The following is a 15062-nucleotide window of genomic DNA, read 5'->3' as shown; positions in this document are numbered from 1 at the left end:
CATAACTGCATAACCATAAAAATAATAGGATTTGTCTAGTGTGTGCATATGGGTTTTGATTGGTGTGGTTGTTGTAAGTCCACCATTATCAAAGAAGGTAAGCCAAATTGAAACTATCCAAATTTATAAATTTTGATGCTTAGTGTGTGTACATGGCACACTATAAAAAACCCGAAAATAATAATAAACAGCAAGCTATTAATATTTATGAATTCTGTAATTAATGATAAAAATACTCATAAATGAAGTATTGTATTTACATGGATCAGCAATCTGAAAATAATTCCTTTATTTTCCCAGAGTAAAAATTAAAATTATTTATTTATTAACAATGATGAGTTAACGGATTTTAAATCTAATTTTTTAATCAAATATATAATATATTTTGTCGAAAAGATTATGGGACCATTTGGATGAGTTTAAAAGAAGTGTTTCTTGCTTAAAGTAAAGATTTGAAGTAGAAATTAAACGTAAGTTAAGAATTATAAGTGACTAAAATGTTTGCAAATAAACGGAAATCATGAAACAAAAACTACGTATTTTCAACTTTTATAGATATTTTTTGATTTTTTACATGGTACGAACAAGTACTTCTAAGTTATAAAAACGAGAAGTCAGATTAACAGTACGGCCTAACACTCCCATAATTAAAGATATTGTATATAAAGGAAAGGAAGGAAAAATGGTTAAGTGGAGTATATTATACAAGATTAATATAAAGTGTAAAGAAAATCTCCAAGTCGCTCACTGAGTCACTCCAGCTCCTCTCTTCCCCACTCTATTATATTGTTGTGGGTGCATCTCATTGGTAGTTGTGTGTATACATATGTGTGAGTGTCTTAAAGTGATAACTTGTGGCTTCACTTGAGAGAGAGCAGAAGAGAGAGTAGGAACTGATTTGGATCTGAAGAGGAAAAACAAGTGGTTGAAATGGGGATGGATCCAAGACAACTAGTAGCAGGAGTGCTCACCGTAACAATGTTTGTAATGCTTGGTAACATGATCCATAGAGAACACTTTCGTGATTTCTCTCCTCCTCTCATTCAAGTATGCTCTCTCTCTCTCTCTCTCACTCTCTTTCTGTATATCTTGTTATAGATTCTCAATATGTTCTGTTAGCTTAGTGTAGTAGCTGATTTATTTTTTACAACTATATGTCCACACACTTGCTTCTTTTACACAAAGATTAGACCTTTTCTTCCTTTGAACAAATAAAGACAGGCCAATTCCTGTGATCACCACATTTTTTGATTTACAAATGGACTTGCAGCAGCAGATGTGCTTCTTTTCAATTCCAATTTGAGCTTCTAATGTGTCAGTGTGTGTGTGAATCTGCAAGCTTTGGAATTGGCTAACTGTTTATGAGTTGAATCTTCAGTTTATTCAAGATTTGTTGATTTGATATGGCAGGACTCCTTATTTATCATTGCTAATATCTCCTTTTGTATTAATGAAGCATCCGGAATCCACAACCGTGCGTTTTGAAACTACTAACGCAGCTTCAGAAAACAGCCCCGAAATTCTTACTAAGGAAATCGAAGGCCCTTGGAAGGAGGATGTCCTTGACCTTAAGCCCTGTTGGACGAAGCCAGTTTTGGGTCTGTGTTTTTTGCAATAAACATTTTTTTCCCTTGGTGGTTCACCTAATTATATATTCGATGCCTTTTTCTTCTAACCATTTTTTTGTTTTTTTCCTATCTGTCCAACAGAAGAGACAGAGCAATCACAAGGCTTTGTGACTTTCTCCTTAACAAATGGTCCTGAATACCACGTCTCGCAGGTATTCAAATTTTTTTGTACCTTTGTTAGTACTACTACAATTATTATTTTCATTCATTGAGGCATATGTTACTAGTTGAAAATGTGATTTCATTTGAAATTTTTATTTATAGAAGTTCTTTGTGATTTTGGTTGCTGAACTCTGTAGTCACTACTTCATTTCAGGATTCAGAATATTTTTAAAACAATTTACTCAGAACTTTCGCATGAATCCAGACTAATTAAGTATAAAATCGAAGGCTTCATTTACTTCGATGTAATATGAGGGGAGAATATAACAATATTTGAACCACATTTTGGATGTGTAACACATATATTATATCTTTGCTCCATTCCATTCTTTGGATTAAAAACTTTCCATAAAATTATTAATATTCACTTGTTACTTTAATTCCTTCATAAATCTTATCATAACGAATTTGCACCCGAATATCATCTCCGGGCCTCTCGCCCCTACAGCTTAACTAATACCTCTTATTTTCTCTAAAAATACCTTTCTTTCTCTTAAAATTCCATATATTACGAGTGGAGACAAACTAACACTTGTTCAGGAAGATATTTTGTTGATCTCGCGCAAGTTAATTAAAAAAAAAGATGCATTTGAAAGCCTTTTCCCATCATCCACATATGCTTAAACTATTGCCATATGTTGCCTACCTTGCAAGAAAACTTTTTTTTTTTTGCTAAATGCCAGAAAATATTTTATAATATTAATATATCAAATATGTATCTTCTCTCATTCATTAGATTGCTGATGCTGTGGCGGTGGCAAGATATTTGAGGGCCACTCTTGTAGTTCCTGACATAAGGGGGAGCAAACCTGGCGATAAGAGGTAAAGGCTCAATACAGCATTCTTAATTTTAGCACCCATTTCACTTCATTTGTGTACCTATACCTTCAAACTATGGTAACAGAAAGCTCCACTTTACTATTAATAATACAAAGGCACAATTGCGAGCAATTCTTGAGAACATCTTCATGTTGAAGTATTGAAGATGAGGGGTACTGTATTATTATGGACATGTAACCCAATATGAACAACATAGGAGAAAATAACACTTCTATCTTCACACAGTACCAAACCTGCTCCACGACTCACTGGCTAATTAGCTATCCAAAATGTGTAAAAAGGTGATTTCAAGCAGTCTACAACTTTCGGAATGTTAAATCTACCCGAAGACTGTATAAAATACCTAGATGTTGTGGTACACAAACTTATTAGCATACCCGGTTTCTAAACTTGTCTAATTTCCGACATATTATAGTACCTACTTATTATGCTTGTTGGTTCATGTTTATTATAAAGCTTCTGCGTAGTACATTTCACCTTAAGTGAAGTGACTAGTTGGCGATTGATTGTTGTTCCCTTTTATAAAAGAGTGGCTGTCTTTGACCGATCACCGATAGGTGCTTTACAACAACACTCCCTATCACATACAACCCTAGTGCATATAGTTTGGAACTTTATCCCTAGTACTTAAGGATTTGAGCCTTCATGAAGGCATTCGTTTGACCATGTAAATATCTGCAGTTGATTATTACCAACTAAACTATTTGACATTTAGCTAGTATTTTAGTTTATCTCTTATTTTATATTTGTTGCAAACTCCGTTCATCAATGCTCAAACAACAAAAAGGTACTCCTGATTGGAAATAATAGTAGCTTGACTTTTTGGCATGCATTTTAAAGAGTTCTGATCACATAGTAAATATTATTATTTTATAAATTTTCTTGTGTACATAAAAATATTAGTTGAATATTTAATTCACTAAAATAAAATCTTAAAAATCATTTTTTTTTAAAACTATGTGGGCAATTCTCTTAATGTTTCTGTGTGGTGCACAAATTCAAGCTTTTTTACTCTGTCTCAACCGAGAGTGTCCAACATAAATACGTGTCCACATGTCAGACTCAGCAACATTTTAGATTTTTATATGTTTTTGGCATATAATAAGTGTCCAAATGTTCATACCCATGTCCGAGTGTCGAGTGTTCGACACGTCTACTCAAGTGAAATGAAGAGTTTGAGTAACACTGGATTTGAGTATATGACTCTTCTTCCCACATAATGTCCTCGTAGAAGCTGTTCCTCTTCAATGTGATAAGTTGAAACAGTTAAAATATATGCTACATGAAATTTTAAAAAAAATTAATCATGCCGGGACATCTTGATTCTTGAAAATGATTGCATCTGTATGTTCGGGAGAGTCCTCAAACATGTCACAGGTATAGTAAAGAAGTGTATATTCATATATCGTACTTAAGATAATAGGAAAAGCTTATAAGCCTTTCAAATGATTAATCGTAAGGGAAAGAAGATGCTTAATTGATCATTACATAGTATCTTAAAATGGAACACCCTGCATATGGTGCATCGTGTTATAAATGTTGACACACTCACATCTATTCATGTGTTCTTCTAGTTGCAGCAAGTGACTGATTTATGTGGCTCTACTTAAATATACTAATGAAGATAAGAAACCTCTAAGCTTCATGTTTATGCCTTTCAGGAACTTTGAAGAAATCTATGATGTTGAGAAATTCATAAAAAGTTTGGATGGGGTAGTCAAAGTAGTAAAGTACCAGCCTGATAGCATATCAGCAAAAAATCTTGAGGTTCTAAGGGTCCCCAACCGTGTATCTGATGGCCACATTGCAGAGCAAATCGAACCAATTTTTAGATCGAAAGGAAATATAAGGCTGGCAACTTACTTCCCATCGGTGAATATGAAAAAGACTGACAATGACATTAATTCAGTTGCATGTTTGGCAATGTTTGGAACTCTAGAGCTACAACCAGAAGTTCAAGAAGTGGTTGACTCAATGGTTGAACGCCTCCGGACTCTAAGTCGAAAGTCAGATGGCCAATTTATTGCGGTAGATTTGAGGGCTGATATTTTAGAGAAGAAAGGTTGCCAAGGAAATGATGGCGCTGGGTCAAAAAGATGTTACAGTCCACAAGAGATCGCAATATTCTTGAGGAAGGTTGGTTTTAACAAAGACACCGCTATATATTTGACTCAATCGAGGTGGGATGACAGTCTTAATGTATTGAAGGAATTATTCCCCAAGACTTACACAAAGGTGAGATTGCTTTTGTTTGTCCTCCCTAGCATGCTAAATATGTTGAGATAATTGTGCTAGGTCCTTTTCAGCTAGTATGATACTTTTAATGCAGTAAACATGAAATTGTTCTTTATGTTTCCGTGAAGATAATTATAGAACACTAACCAAGTGTGGCAGAACTGCCGAGTTGCATATACATTCAGCAATCTTGACATGAAGCTTTTTTTTTTTTTTATGGACTAGCCTAGTTCCTATACTCAGTTTCAGGATAAACTCCGGTGTCTTACCCTATTTGTGTCTACATATACCCTTGTCTTAATATCCTAATTTTGTCTCCTTGTATTTAAAGAGTAAACTCTATATATGCAGGAAGGAATAATGCCAGCAGATAAAAAGCCAAAGTTCCTCAATGCTGACGCTTCTGAGTTTGAGAAGGTTATTGACTTCTACATCAGTTCTCGAAGTGATGTTTTTGTACCAGCCATTTCAGGTTTGTTCTATGCCAATGTGGCTGGTAAGAGAATTGCCTCAGGCAAGACTCAGATACTGGTCCCAGCAAACGTTGCTGGCTCTTCCGCGGCCGTGGCAGATTTCATTTCTCATTATGTCTCAAAAAAGAACCACCTGGCTTACTCATGTTTCTGCTAAATTCTACGGCAGCAAGAGCTCCAATGCATACTATAATGGTCATTCTTCTGATCGTCACCTTTCTGAAATTCTTTGCTAGATGACAGATTTGCATGTAAGTTTCATACTTCAAACTGGAACTTTATATATCCAAACAAAATTGTTAGATTGCTTTCCTCAACCCTTCTCTTTTTGCCCCTATGATTGCGAGGTGTCAAACACTACCGAGTTACAATTGTAAGATATTTTGTATTTATGCATCTGAATTCCTATAAGAAAACTGTGCTGCAGCAGCAAGGACACATATTATGTAACACTCCACATTCTTATCAATTAGAGTACTGAAGCGAATGAACCCGTTACTGGAGATTTTGCCAGTTATTTGGAACTCTGGAGTGACTATGAATATAGGCAGGCGCTGTTTTTTTTTCGCGGTTTAAAATGTCCGATTTGTGTAGCACCATCATATATATATTTCAGTGTTGTTTTGCTTACAGTTAAAGCATCGAGTATTACATAATGTTAGATAATTATGTAGTTACGCGGCTATGCTAAATGTTCAACTATATCAAATACAAACTTCACATATCCATGGCGCGAAGGAAGAGCGAGTCCTCGGAGGTCTCCAATCATCTGGTCTCCATTCTGCCATCTCAGTTTTCATGAATCATCTCATCATCTCATCATTCATGCTTGAGTGAATTGCTGCGTGAATCCCGGGAAGCTATCAACCGACGATAAGGCTTGCTGAAGACCTTGGCCAAAGGAGTCTTTGGAACCGGGATCAGTTTCCCTAGAGCTGCTAGCGGCCAGCTGAATAGACCCATGGCAAGGGAAAGGAGCCACAGATCCCAGTCAAGCTTTACAGTAGACGTAAACTTCCCGAGGAACTCGACGATTATTATCTAGCGTTCAACAAAACATTCGGTTAGACTACAGCGGATAGACTAAACTTTAACGAGGAACACTGGTAATACGACCTCCTACCTGCAGTACAAACGTCGCTCCCACGATGCCAACAAAGAGGTGGTTTTTCAGCACTCCGGTGAAAACATTCATTTCATCCGGTTTTCGCGCATTGAACTCATTGAATATCTGTAGGAAGATGATTTATTACTGAGTGTTCATTTCCAAACATTGTCATATTCATTTCTGCTTCGTAATTGGCCGGAAGACCTACCTGACAGAAGACGAATCCGTTGAATATCAAGGTGTTCTTCACCTTGTTTGCGTGTCCTGTTCCGTCGTCCTTCAAGTTGAGAATACTCTCTCCGTGAAATTGGAAAACGAGAAGTATGAGAATTTGATAAATTGCCTGCAGCAACATAACCAGTTACAACTTATCGAAAGAGATGGCACCGAACAAGTCATAGCAAAGAACTATTGTTATTTGTATCAGGGTGGAACCGATGGAGAACCAACCAAGGCCGAAGCCCCGGCTAGTTCAGAATTCTGGTTCCGTCACTGATTAATATCATAATCATATTATACGGACCTGTATGATCACGTTTCTCCACATGATATTTGTAACCAGAGATTCCCTGAAGATTGACAACCAAACCCGAAAGTTATAATTAACCGACGATCACTTTGATAGAATAGAATTTGAATACTTTGATATCAACATATCTCATATTTCATAACGAAACAGAAGATATCGACTTCAACGTCTATAATTTGGCTTCGAAAATACTTACTTCCGGCCAACAGGTGACCTATGCATAAGATGGTCTGTTGGTGGTTCAGTGGCCAACGCAAGTGCTCCAAGAGTATCCATGATAAGATTGACCCAAAGAAGCTGAAGCACATTGTATATGAAGCTAGTTAGCAAATAAGAACAAGAAATATATAAGAACATCGAGGACTAACATCTTTTCTTTAATCTCTGTTATAGAGAGCTCTTTGGAGACAATTTTTCAAGCAAGCCAGATTGCAGAAGTAGCAAAGTTTCGTAAACACCAACATATATTAGAGAACCAAACCTGCACTGTATTCAACGGTACGTCTCCAGAAGAGATTGCTGCAACAACATTAATTACGAGAGCTGCAACATTTACAGTAAGCTGGAACTGGATAAACTTCTGGATATTTGCATAAACGGATCGTCCCCAGCGAACAACCTTTACGACTGAGGCAAAGTTATCATCCAAAATAATTATGTCTGAGCTTTCTTTTGCAACTTCAGTTCCTTGGATGCCCATGGCAAGGCCTATGTCAGCCTAATAAGATAGATAATAAACGACTAATTAACTACGTTGATGAACTACACATTCGGATATCAGAGGTCTGCAAATAGAAATAGAGCCAAACCTCATGAAGTGCAGGAGCATCATTAGTTCCATCACCTGTCACAGCAACTACTTCCCCAAGTTTACGTAGGGTTTGAACGAGTAAAAGCTTGTCGGTTGGAGAAGATCTTCCCATTACCTACAAACAAGCATACAGCCATTTTAACAGATTCTCCCAAGGCATAGGATATCGATAAATAATCTCCAAACTTAACCAATGAAGCTCCACCAGTACATGTACACTCTCGCGTATAAAGTTGTACATTGGAGCTTAATTGGTAAATTCGGAGTGGAGCTTATGCAATTGATTCCCGGATCATATATAGCAGAGACAAATGGAACATGGATCCTACCGCAATTTTTGGAGCAACATTTTCTCTTTCTTCTTCAGATAACTCACGGAATTGTTTGCCTTCAATAATATGAGGTTCGCTGGCATCTGCATCAGAAGCTAGTATTCCACACTCCAAAGCAATTGCTTTGGCTGTTTGAATATTATCTCCGGTGACCATGCGTACCTATATCAATGGAAAGAATGAACTGATTAACAACAAGCTGTCCCAACATATCTTTACATTTGCATCCTACATATACTCGAGTCAAACAATCAAGTTTACCTTCACGCCGGCATCACTGCATAGTTTGACTGCATCTTTGACACCAGGGCGGCACGGATCCTGTTCATGTATCAGAAAATTTAGGAGAAGATCAAGATACTGAAGGTTACATAATAACTTTTGCTGAAGTGCATTTGGAGTGCTTCCTTAGAATTTGCAAAGGTCTAGCAACAAAATGTATCTAACAAGAGTAAACTATATATTTATATGGAAAAGAAAGTTGCACTTAGTGCTCCTAAATAATGGAGATGGAACAGAAGACAACCCTAGAATCAGCTCAGAAATAGTACCTTTATACCAACAATAGCAATCAACACAAGGTCATCTTCGGGTAAAACCCATTCTGCCATCTGCTCTTCATCTTTCGGAACTTTGTCCATTTCACACTTCTTATATGCAATGGCAACACATCGAAGGCTTTTTGCAGCCATGTCTTCAATAGCATCCTTGAAAAATCCCTGCAATAGTAAATTATGGATATCACAATTCAGAATCTAGTGATTTGTTTTAAATTAAAACCAGTTGTATTTAGCTTCTAAGTAATATATGACACCAGAAGAAATTTCTTGATTCTATCAACCTAATTTGCAAATTTGTTAATCTGAGCCATTTAAACATGCGATTACTAACCACTTCATTGTCAATTGGTTGCAAGGAACCATCTGACGTGAGATATCTTGTGCAGGATCCCAGAACCATTTCTGCTGCTCCTTTCCAATGTATATGAACTTGTGAATCTGTCTGCTATGTTATAGAATATAAATAACTAAATTAGCCTCAAACATCAGAAGCAGATTAAATTTAAAGGAACATCAGAAATATTGACTTTGCAAAAAAACCAGAAATTTCAGAAGTCGTTTCCTTCAGAAGAAATGTTCAAACAATACGATTCAGAAAATATAATCTTAGAATCAACATGAATTTCAACTGATTACCCGCTGTAAGGCAACACCACCTCGTTTTTTTGTTGAATTGAAAGGAGAGACATGCAAGAGTGTGCATTCTGATTTGACATCGTCAAATTTCATTCCAGACTGCAACAAATGAGGACACAACATAATTCAGCATCTACAATATTTCACCACGAATTTATTCATAAGACGGATTAAGAACATTATAAGTACCTTGACACCCCACTGAAGAATAGCCTTTTCTGTGGGTGATCCAGAAACCTCAATACTTTTACCATCCTATCAGATGCAACATTGTCAACGACAGGTTCAAGGTTTTATAAATCAAACATAATCACTTTTTAATCAACTTAATAGATGACTAAGCCAATATAGTAGTCATTTTTAAATGATATTTCATGTAAGTACTGCAATGCAAAAGATAACCAAGTGACGAAAATGGAGGCAAAATACACAAACCGAGGAAATACCTTAGAGACAAACACACTTCCAGAGGTATTAAGTGCAACACCCTCGTCAAGCAGAGAAGAAACCTCATTTTGCAATTGTGAGCGATCTTCAGGTGGACTTATCTTCTTTCTCCCAACGTAAGCCTCAACAACGGTCATCTGGAGTGTGAGATTAAGTAAATCATTGAACTTATCATGAAAAATGTACACATAAACAATAAGATTCAGGATACAAGTGATCAACAGATAATGCAAGGTGCCACTTTTTAGCAAAACTTATTTTTCTCCAACATCAGTCATGAAACTGAATTTGTTTTGTAAATTTTAGGCTTCTGTATAGTAAGAAAGTTGCCCTCCGTATAAAAAGGAAGTTTCATTTTTATGTCCCACGCAGGGAAGCATGTCTGGCCATAATGTCACACTTTCAATGCACTGTCTTACATGTGCAATGGATGCTTCAATATGTAGAGCTTTCATAGCACTGTCTTACATGTGCAATGTATGCTTCAAAATGTAGAGCTTTCATGGCACTGACTTTGTTATAACAGACAAATATTGTATGCTAAATTCTCAAACAGCCTATATTCAGCACGGCTATATCTAGTCAAAACTAGACTGAAATTCAATTCAAATAAGATAATAAACACAAGAATGCAAAATTCCAACCTGATTCAAAGTCAAAGTTCCAGTCTTGTCACTGCATATTGTTGTTGCAGAACCCATAGTTTCACAAGCTGAAAGCCTGCGTACCTGCATTATACTTTCTGTTACTATCATACTAAATGGCTTCCATGAACCACACATTATTATCCTGGTCGAACTTATAGGAAGTAGAGTTGTTGAACAGAGAAACAGTAACTTGCCAAAGCTTTGTCTGCCATCATTTTCTTCATCGAGTAAGCCAGACTGCCATTTGAGATTAAATCATTAAAAAGAATGTAGAAAATTGTAAAGAAGTGGCAGCTAGGATACGCAGACAACAGAATCATACTTACGTTAATGTAACAGCTAATGGAAGCCCCTCAGGAACAGCAACAACCACAATAGTGACCTGAATATAAATGAAGGTGGTTAAAAATATTTTTTCAGCTAGTGGTTTACACAATAAAACAGCACTTACTGCATCAGTGACGATTTTAATGACGCCATTTACTGTTTTGCTAATACTTGTCTTCCCTTTTTCAAACTGAATAGATCCATCAGAATTTTTTGTATTTCCAGTAAAATATCTAAAATAAAAAATTACAACATTTGAAATTGTGAGTCTCTTAATAGGTTGCAAATCTAACGAATATGTTTTATTCAACATGTCTTGAAGTTACCTGGACAAGAGTATAACCAGTACAGCTAGAGCTACTGTAAGTCCCACCATGCCAATGAAAGTTGCAATACCGTTCAGGCGTACCTGTCAAGTCAAAGATTATTACGTATAGACTTGTATGGAACTATTATTGGAGTACCATGTAATTTTTATATTGTATTATAGTCGCAGAAGAATACCTGCAAGGGAGTTTCTTCACCGTTATCTTCTGAAATACTCGCCATCAACAGTCCCCATTCAGTGTTGAGTCCAACGCCAGTAACCTAAAAAGGGAGTGACAGCTCTATGTAATTGCCTTCAAGAAGTGCTATGCAATTATAAAAGATGAATGCATAAACTATGAATTTTGAGATGAATTGGGAATATTAGACATCTGGTGATTAAACATAGCACAAACCTACTTCACTCGGTTATTCTCTGTTTAAACAGCACCAAGTACATTTGTTTTTTTTTTTTACATGCAAAGGTGAAGATCACAATAAAATTAAAAAAAGAAAAGGAAATATTCAGTGGATTCACAAACATCGGCTCCCTAAACACCAGAACAAAAAAAGAGATCAATAAGAGGCTGAGGTTTTAAGCGTCAGTAGAGGCGTCCAATGATAGAGAATTTATTTAGGATGTTCAAATAAAAAGGAATTAGATGATTTACCAGCATTGTTCCTGTACCATCAGCTACCTTGCAACCAGACAATAAAAATGGTTTCTTTGGATCCTTTTGGACCTACACATTGAAATTATACTTTAGAAGATACACTCATGACTCGACATTTCAAAGTACACTGATCAAGAAGATCTATTAGCTTACAATCTTGCTTTCACCCGTCATGCTAGATTCGTCAATAGCTAATGAATGACTATTTATAAGGATGCCATCGGCAGGAACCTGCTCAGGGAGCGAAAGAAACATATTAAAATAAAATAGTAGAGCTAAATATTAATCTTTCAGATGTACTCACCTGATCGCCTATACTAAGAGGTATAACATCACCAACTACAATCTCATAAATTGAAATTTTCTCTCTTCTACCACCTCTGATAACCTGCACCAAATGCAGGATCTCAGGTCAACATAAACAGAGAACTTAGAGTAGCGTTGATGGAGAGAAGGATATGGCCGAGGCGTAGGGAGTAATACGAATGTTCCACTCAATGTCTATTCCTACCTCCACATGTATATTCCGCTTTTGCTCATTCAAATTTTGAAACTGGAGGGATTGGCGATAATCACTGGTTGCTGTGATATAAATAAAACAAAAAAATATCAGTAAAACTAACATATTTGTGTAGCTCTTTTGCATTTTATACATCCACCGTGCTCTTAAACATCACTTGCGGAAAGCCAATAATAAAGATTGGCAATACCTGTAACAAATATAACAAGAAGTACAGCAAAGGAAATGCTTCCTCCATCATACCACCCTTCTTTTATCCCCTACAAACAAAAGAAGAAAAAAACAGCCTTTAGTTAAACAGAATCTAGCCCGATAAGGGCCACTTTAGTTTTACAACCATATTTGATAAGTTTCTGATTAATACAATAGGATGTAGAGGAATTTCACAGTAGCAAGAACATACACATTCAATAGTTTAGATCCATCACACGAATTTTGTTCATAAAGTAAATGTGTATATTTAAATCAAAAGTCAAGTATGTGCACATCAGTTAACACAGCAGAGCCTTCGAAATCTGTATATAAAATGGACTAGAGGAGGCGGTAGGCGCTTTAGGAATGAAGAATTTCTTTAGATTATGCTTATAACAGCAATCAGATATCAAATTTGTAAAATGATAAACAAATACAATCAATTACTGCATGTCCAAGCTCACCTCTGTCTTAATTCCTAGTGCCAATGATGCTACTGCAGCTATGACTAAGATAATCAGTGTTAAATCTTGCCAAGCGTCCCAAAGAAACCTCTACAAAACATGAGCCGAAATATGAGTAAGTTTGAGAAAACGGCAGAGTCTTAAACAGTCTCTAAACACAAGAATTACCCAGAAAGTCTTTCCTTTCTTCACTGGATATGTATTTGATCCAAAAGTACTCCTCCGTTTTGATAATTCATCATCATCTGCGGTTATTCCCTTATCAAGATGCGTGTTCAACATCTTAGATAATCCTGCAACCTGGATCAAAGAGTGATTGGTATATACTCTCAGTATCTTAATATGATAAGGAAGAACATTATTCAACAAAACAAAATAAAACAAGGCGAATAGGAGTTGCAAATGTATAAATTTTTTGTAGACTTGCCCCTCCATAATTTTGTAGTGCAGAACTATTGTTATCCTTTGTTAATGATGATAGTTGATCCACTCCAATTCCAAATTCATTACTTGGGCTTGGGGAAGGTTCTTCATCACCGACTACATAAACACAACAGAAGAATAATAAATAAAAGATGTGAAGGAAAAGTATAAATTCATTACTTGCTATTTTGTTGTGTATATTTTTTGTGGATTATTTTCTTGTGGATTCAAGAATTCTTCCTTCGAGATTCAAGGATTGTTTTGTGAATTCAAGGTGTTTACAGATTCTTTGAACTACTATTGACTATTATGAGATACATACCAATTGATTGCTCCCCAGCTAGTTTGAAAAGCAATGCCGCCTATAAATGATCACACCACAAGATTAGAAACGCGTAAAAAAGTGATAGAACTAAAGCAAATGATGTTTGAGTTTACCCTTATGACTAGGGCGTGTGCTCTAATCAGCTTGCTTCTTTTCTCTCTCGCCTCTAGACTTTGCAAGTCCAAAGTGTAGCGAAATCGACGTGTAGCATTAAGTACAAGTGCTGCTTCCTGTTGCACACAAAATGCATGGTCAGAACACAAAAGATCTGGAACTGCTTATGTTTACTGGTAACATTTTATAAGCAAGTGTGCTTGTGAAAACTCATTATCATTATAATAGCAAACAATTAGATGTCCCGCAGATAAACCTCCAGTAAAACCTCTAACTTTTTCAGACAACTAAATTAGTAAATATTGGTACTAATTACAGCAATAGGAGCTGAACCAAAATTCTGCAATAAAGATCTTGTCTTGACAATGCATATGTGATTCATAGTTAATTCTGCTATACCAGTATCATGATATGAATACGCCTTACGAATTGAGGACTATTTAAAGTTTCTCAAGAATCCGAATTTTGGATATTACGGCCACACCATAACTGGACTTTTAACCAAAGCTTGTGCAAACTATTTGTTCTGCTGCATTCTTAAAAAAATAAGAGGCTTTCATTAAAAACCCTATAGGAACAACGAAGAAAAACGTACCCTCCAACGTCTAAGGGAGTGATGGGGAGCATGTTTGGTGTGGGCAATGTCGAAAGGATCATCAAAATCTTCTTCATCATCATCCCCAGAAGGACGAGGCTGATCAAGAACAGAGTCATCATTAGAAGGCCCGGCCTCGACATCCACCCCGGGAGGGGGCACAGGTTCCTCCTCCATATTGAGGCCCGTCATCAACACGCAGACGACAATGCAAAAGGGAGGGGTGGAGAAGGCACCGCAGGGTCACGGAGCCAACTCCACGACAGTTAAACTAGATAGAATACGTATGAACAAAATGGTGGAGAAATAAATATAGTTGAACAAATAGAAGAGAGACGAGGAGGACTCGTCCTGAGAAACAAGAATGGTGGAGAAGATGTTCAAGACAAATAACAGAGTAATGCAGGGGGCATGGCTATTTTTGGTTGATTCTAACCTGAGGATGTGCGTTAATCTAGTGCCTGCATTTTCTCTGCATGTATTTATTTGGCTCACACAAGAATTACATATCCACCCAAGTCCATATGTTTTGCCTTGATCTTTTAACACTTTTCTTCTTCTTTCCAGCTTCACTCTGCAGTCCGCATGCATGCGTGCTCATAATGATAAGTCCAATAGTCAATATAGTCGTTATCATGATTCAGAGTATCTCCGCCGTGGAAACCCCATGCCTGACTGAAAGAGTATCTCCGCCGTGGAAACCCCATGCCTCAC

The 15062-nt window shown here is 36.6% G+C and overlaps 2 protein-coding genes across 5 annotated transcripts; one reads left to right on the top strand and one right to left on the bottom strand.

The window, feature by feature from the left end:
* Window positions 1-649: 649 nt before the first annotated feature.
* LOC108227643 (protein MANNAN SYNTHESIS-RELATED 1) lies at window positions 650-5862 on the top strand. The gene is made up of 6 exons (XM_017402915.2): window positions 650-1047; window positions 1457-1598; window positions 1710-1780; window positions 2527-2612; window positions 4292-4865; window positions 5217-5862. The coding sequence occupies exons 1-6, from the start codon at window positions 931-933 to the stop codon at window positions 5493-5495; spliced, it is 1269 nt and encodes a 422-aa protein (XP_017258404.1). The 5' UTR covers window positions 650-930; the 3' UTR covers window positions 5496-5862.
* LOC108227642 (calcium-transporting ATPase 9, plasma membrane-type) lies at window positions 5786-14721 on the bottom strand. 4 transcript variants are annotated; one of them, XM_017402914.2, is made up of 31 exons: window positions 14349-14721; window positions 13753-13869; window positions 13637-13676; window positions 13319-13431; window positions 13060-13191; window positions 12892-12981; window positions 12426-12495; window positions 12227-12297; window positions 12020-12103; window positions 11869-11946; window positions 11713-11784; window positions 11240-11323; window positions 11062-11144; window positions 10860-10968; window positions 10735-10790; window positions 10603-10645; window positions 10406-10489; window positions 9761-9898; window positions 9504-9569; window positions 9315-9413; window positions 9010-9120; window positions 8670-8837; window positions 8380-8439; window positions 8116-8280; window positions 7785-7901; window positions 7457-7693; window positions 7172-7272; window positions 6970-7015; window positions 6655-6789; window positions 6462-6569; window positions 5786-6379 (listed from the first exon to the last, which is right to left on the bottom strand). In XM_017402914.2, exons 1-31 carry the CDS (start codon window positions 14538-14540, stop codon window positions 6158-6160), a joined length of 3291 nt encoding a protein of 1096 aa, XP_017258403.1. In that variant the 5' UTR covers window positions 14541-14721; the 3' UTR covers window positions 5786-6157. The 4 variants fall into 4 exon arrangements, with proteins under 4 accessions (XP_017258403.1, XP_017258402.1, XP_063935461.1 ...); XM_017402913.2 differs by having other exon boundaries at window positions 5905-6379; window positions 9010-9123; window positions 14349-14658; XM_064079391.1 differs by having other exon boundaries at window positions 5905-6379; window positions 9010-9123; window positions 10735-10968; window positions 14349-14659.
* Window positions 14722-15062: the final 341 nt, after the last annotated feature.

The sequence above is a fragment of the Daucus carota genome, chromosome 6, assembly GCF_001625215.2.
Source record: "Daucus carota subsp. sativus chromosome 6, DH1 v3.0, whole genome shotgun sequence".
Taxonomy (NCBI): Eukaryota; Viridiplantae; Streptophyta; class Magnoliopsida; order Apiales; family Apiaceae; genus Daucus; species Daucus carota.
The sequence above is the reverse complement of the archived record's forward strand: the minus strand, read 5'-3'. Positions and strand labels throughout refer to the sequence as shown.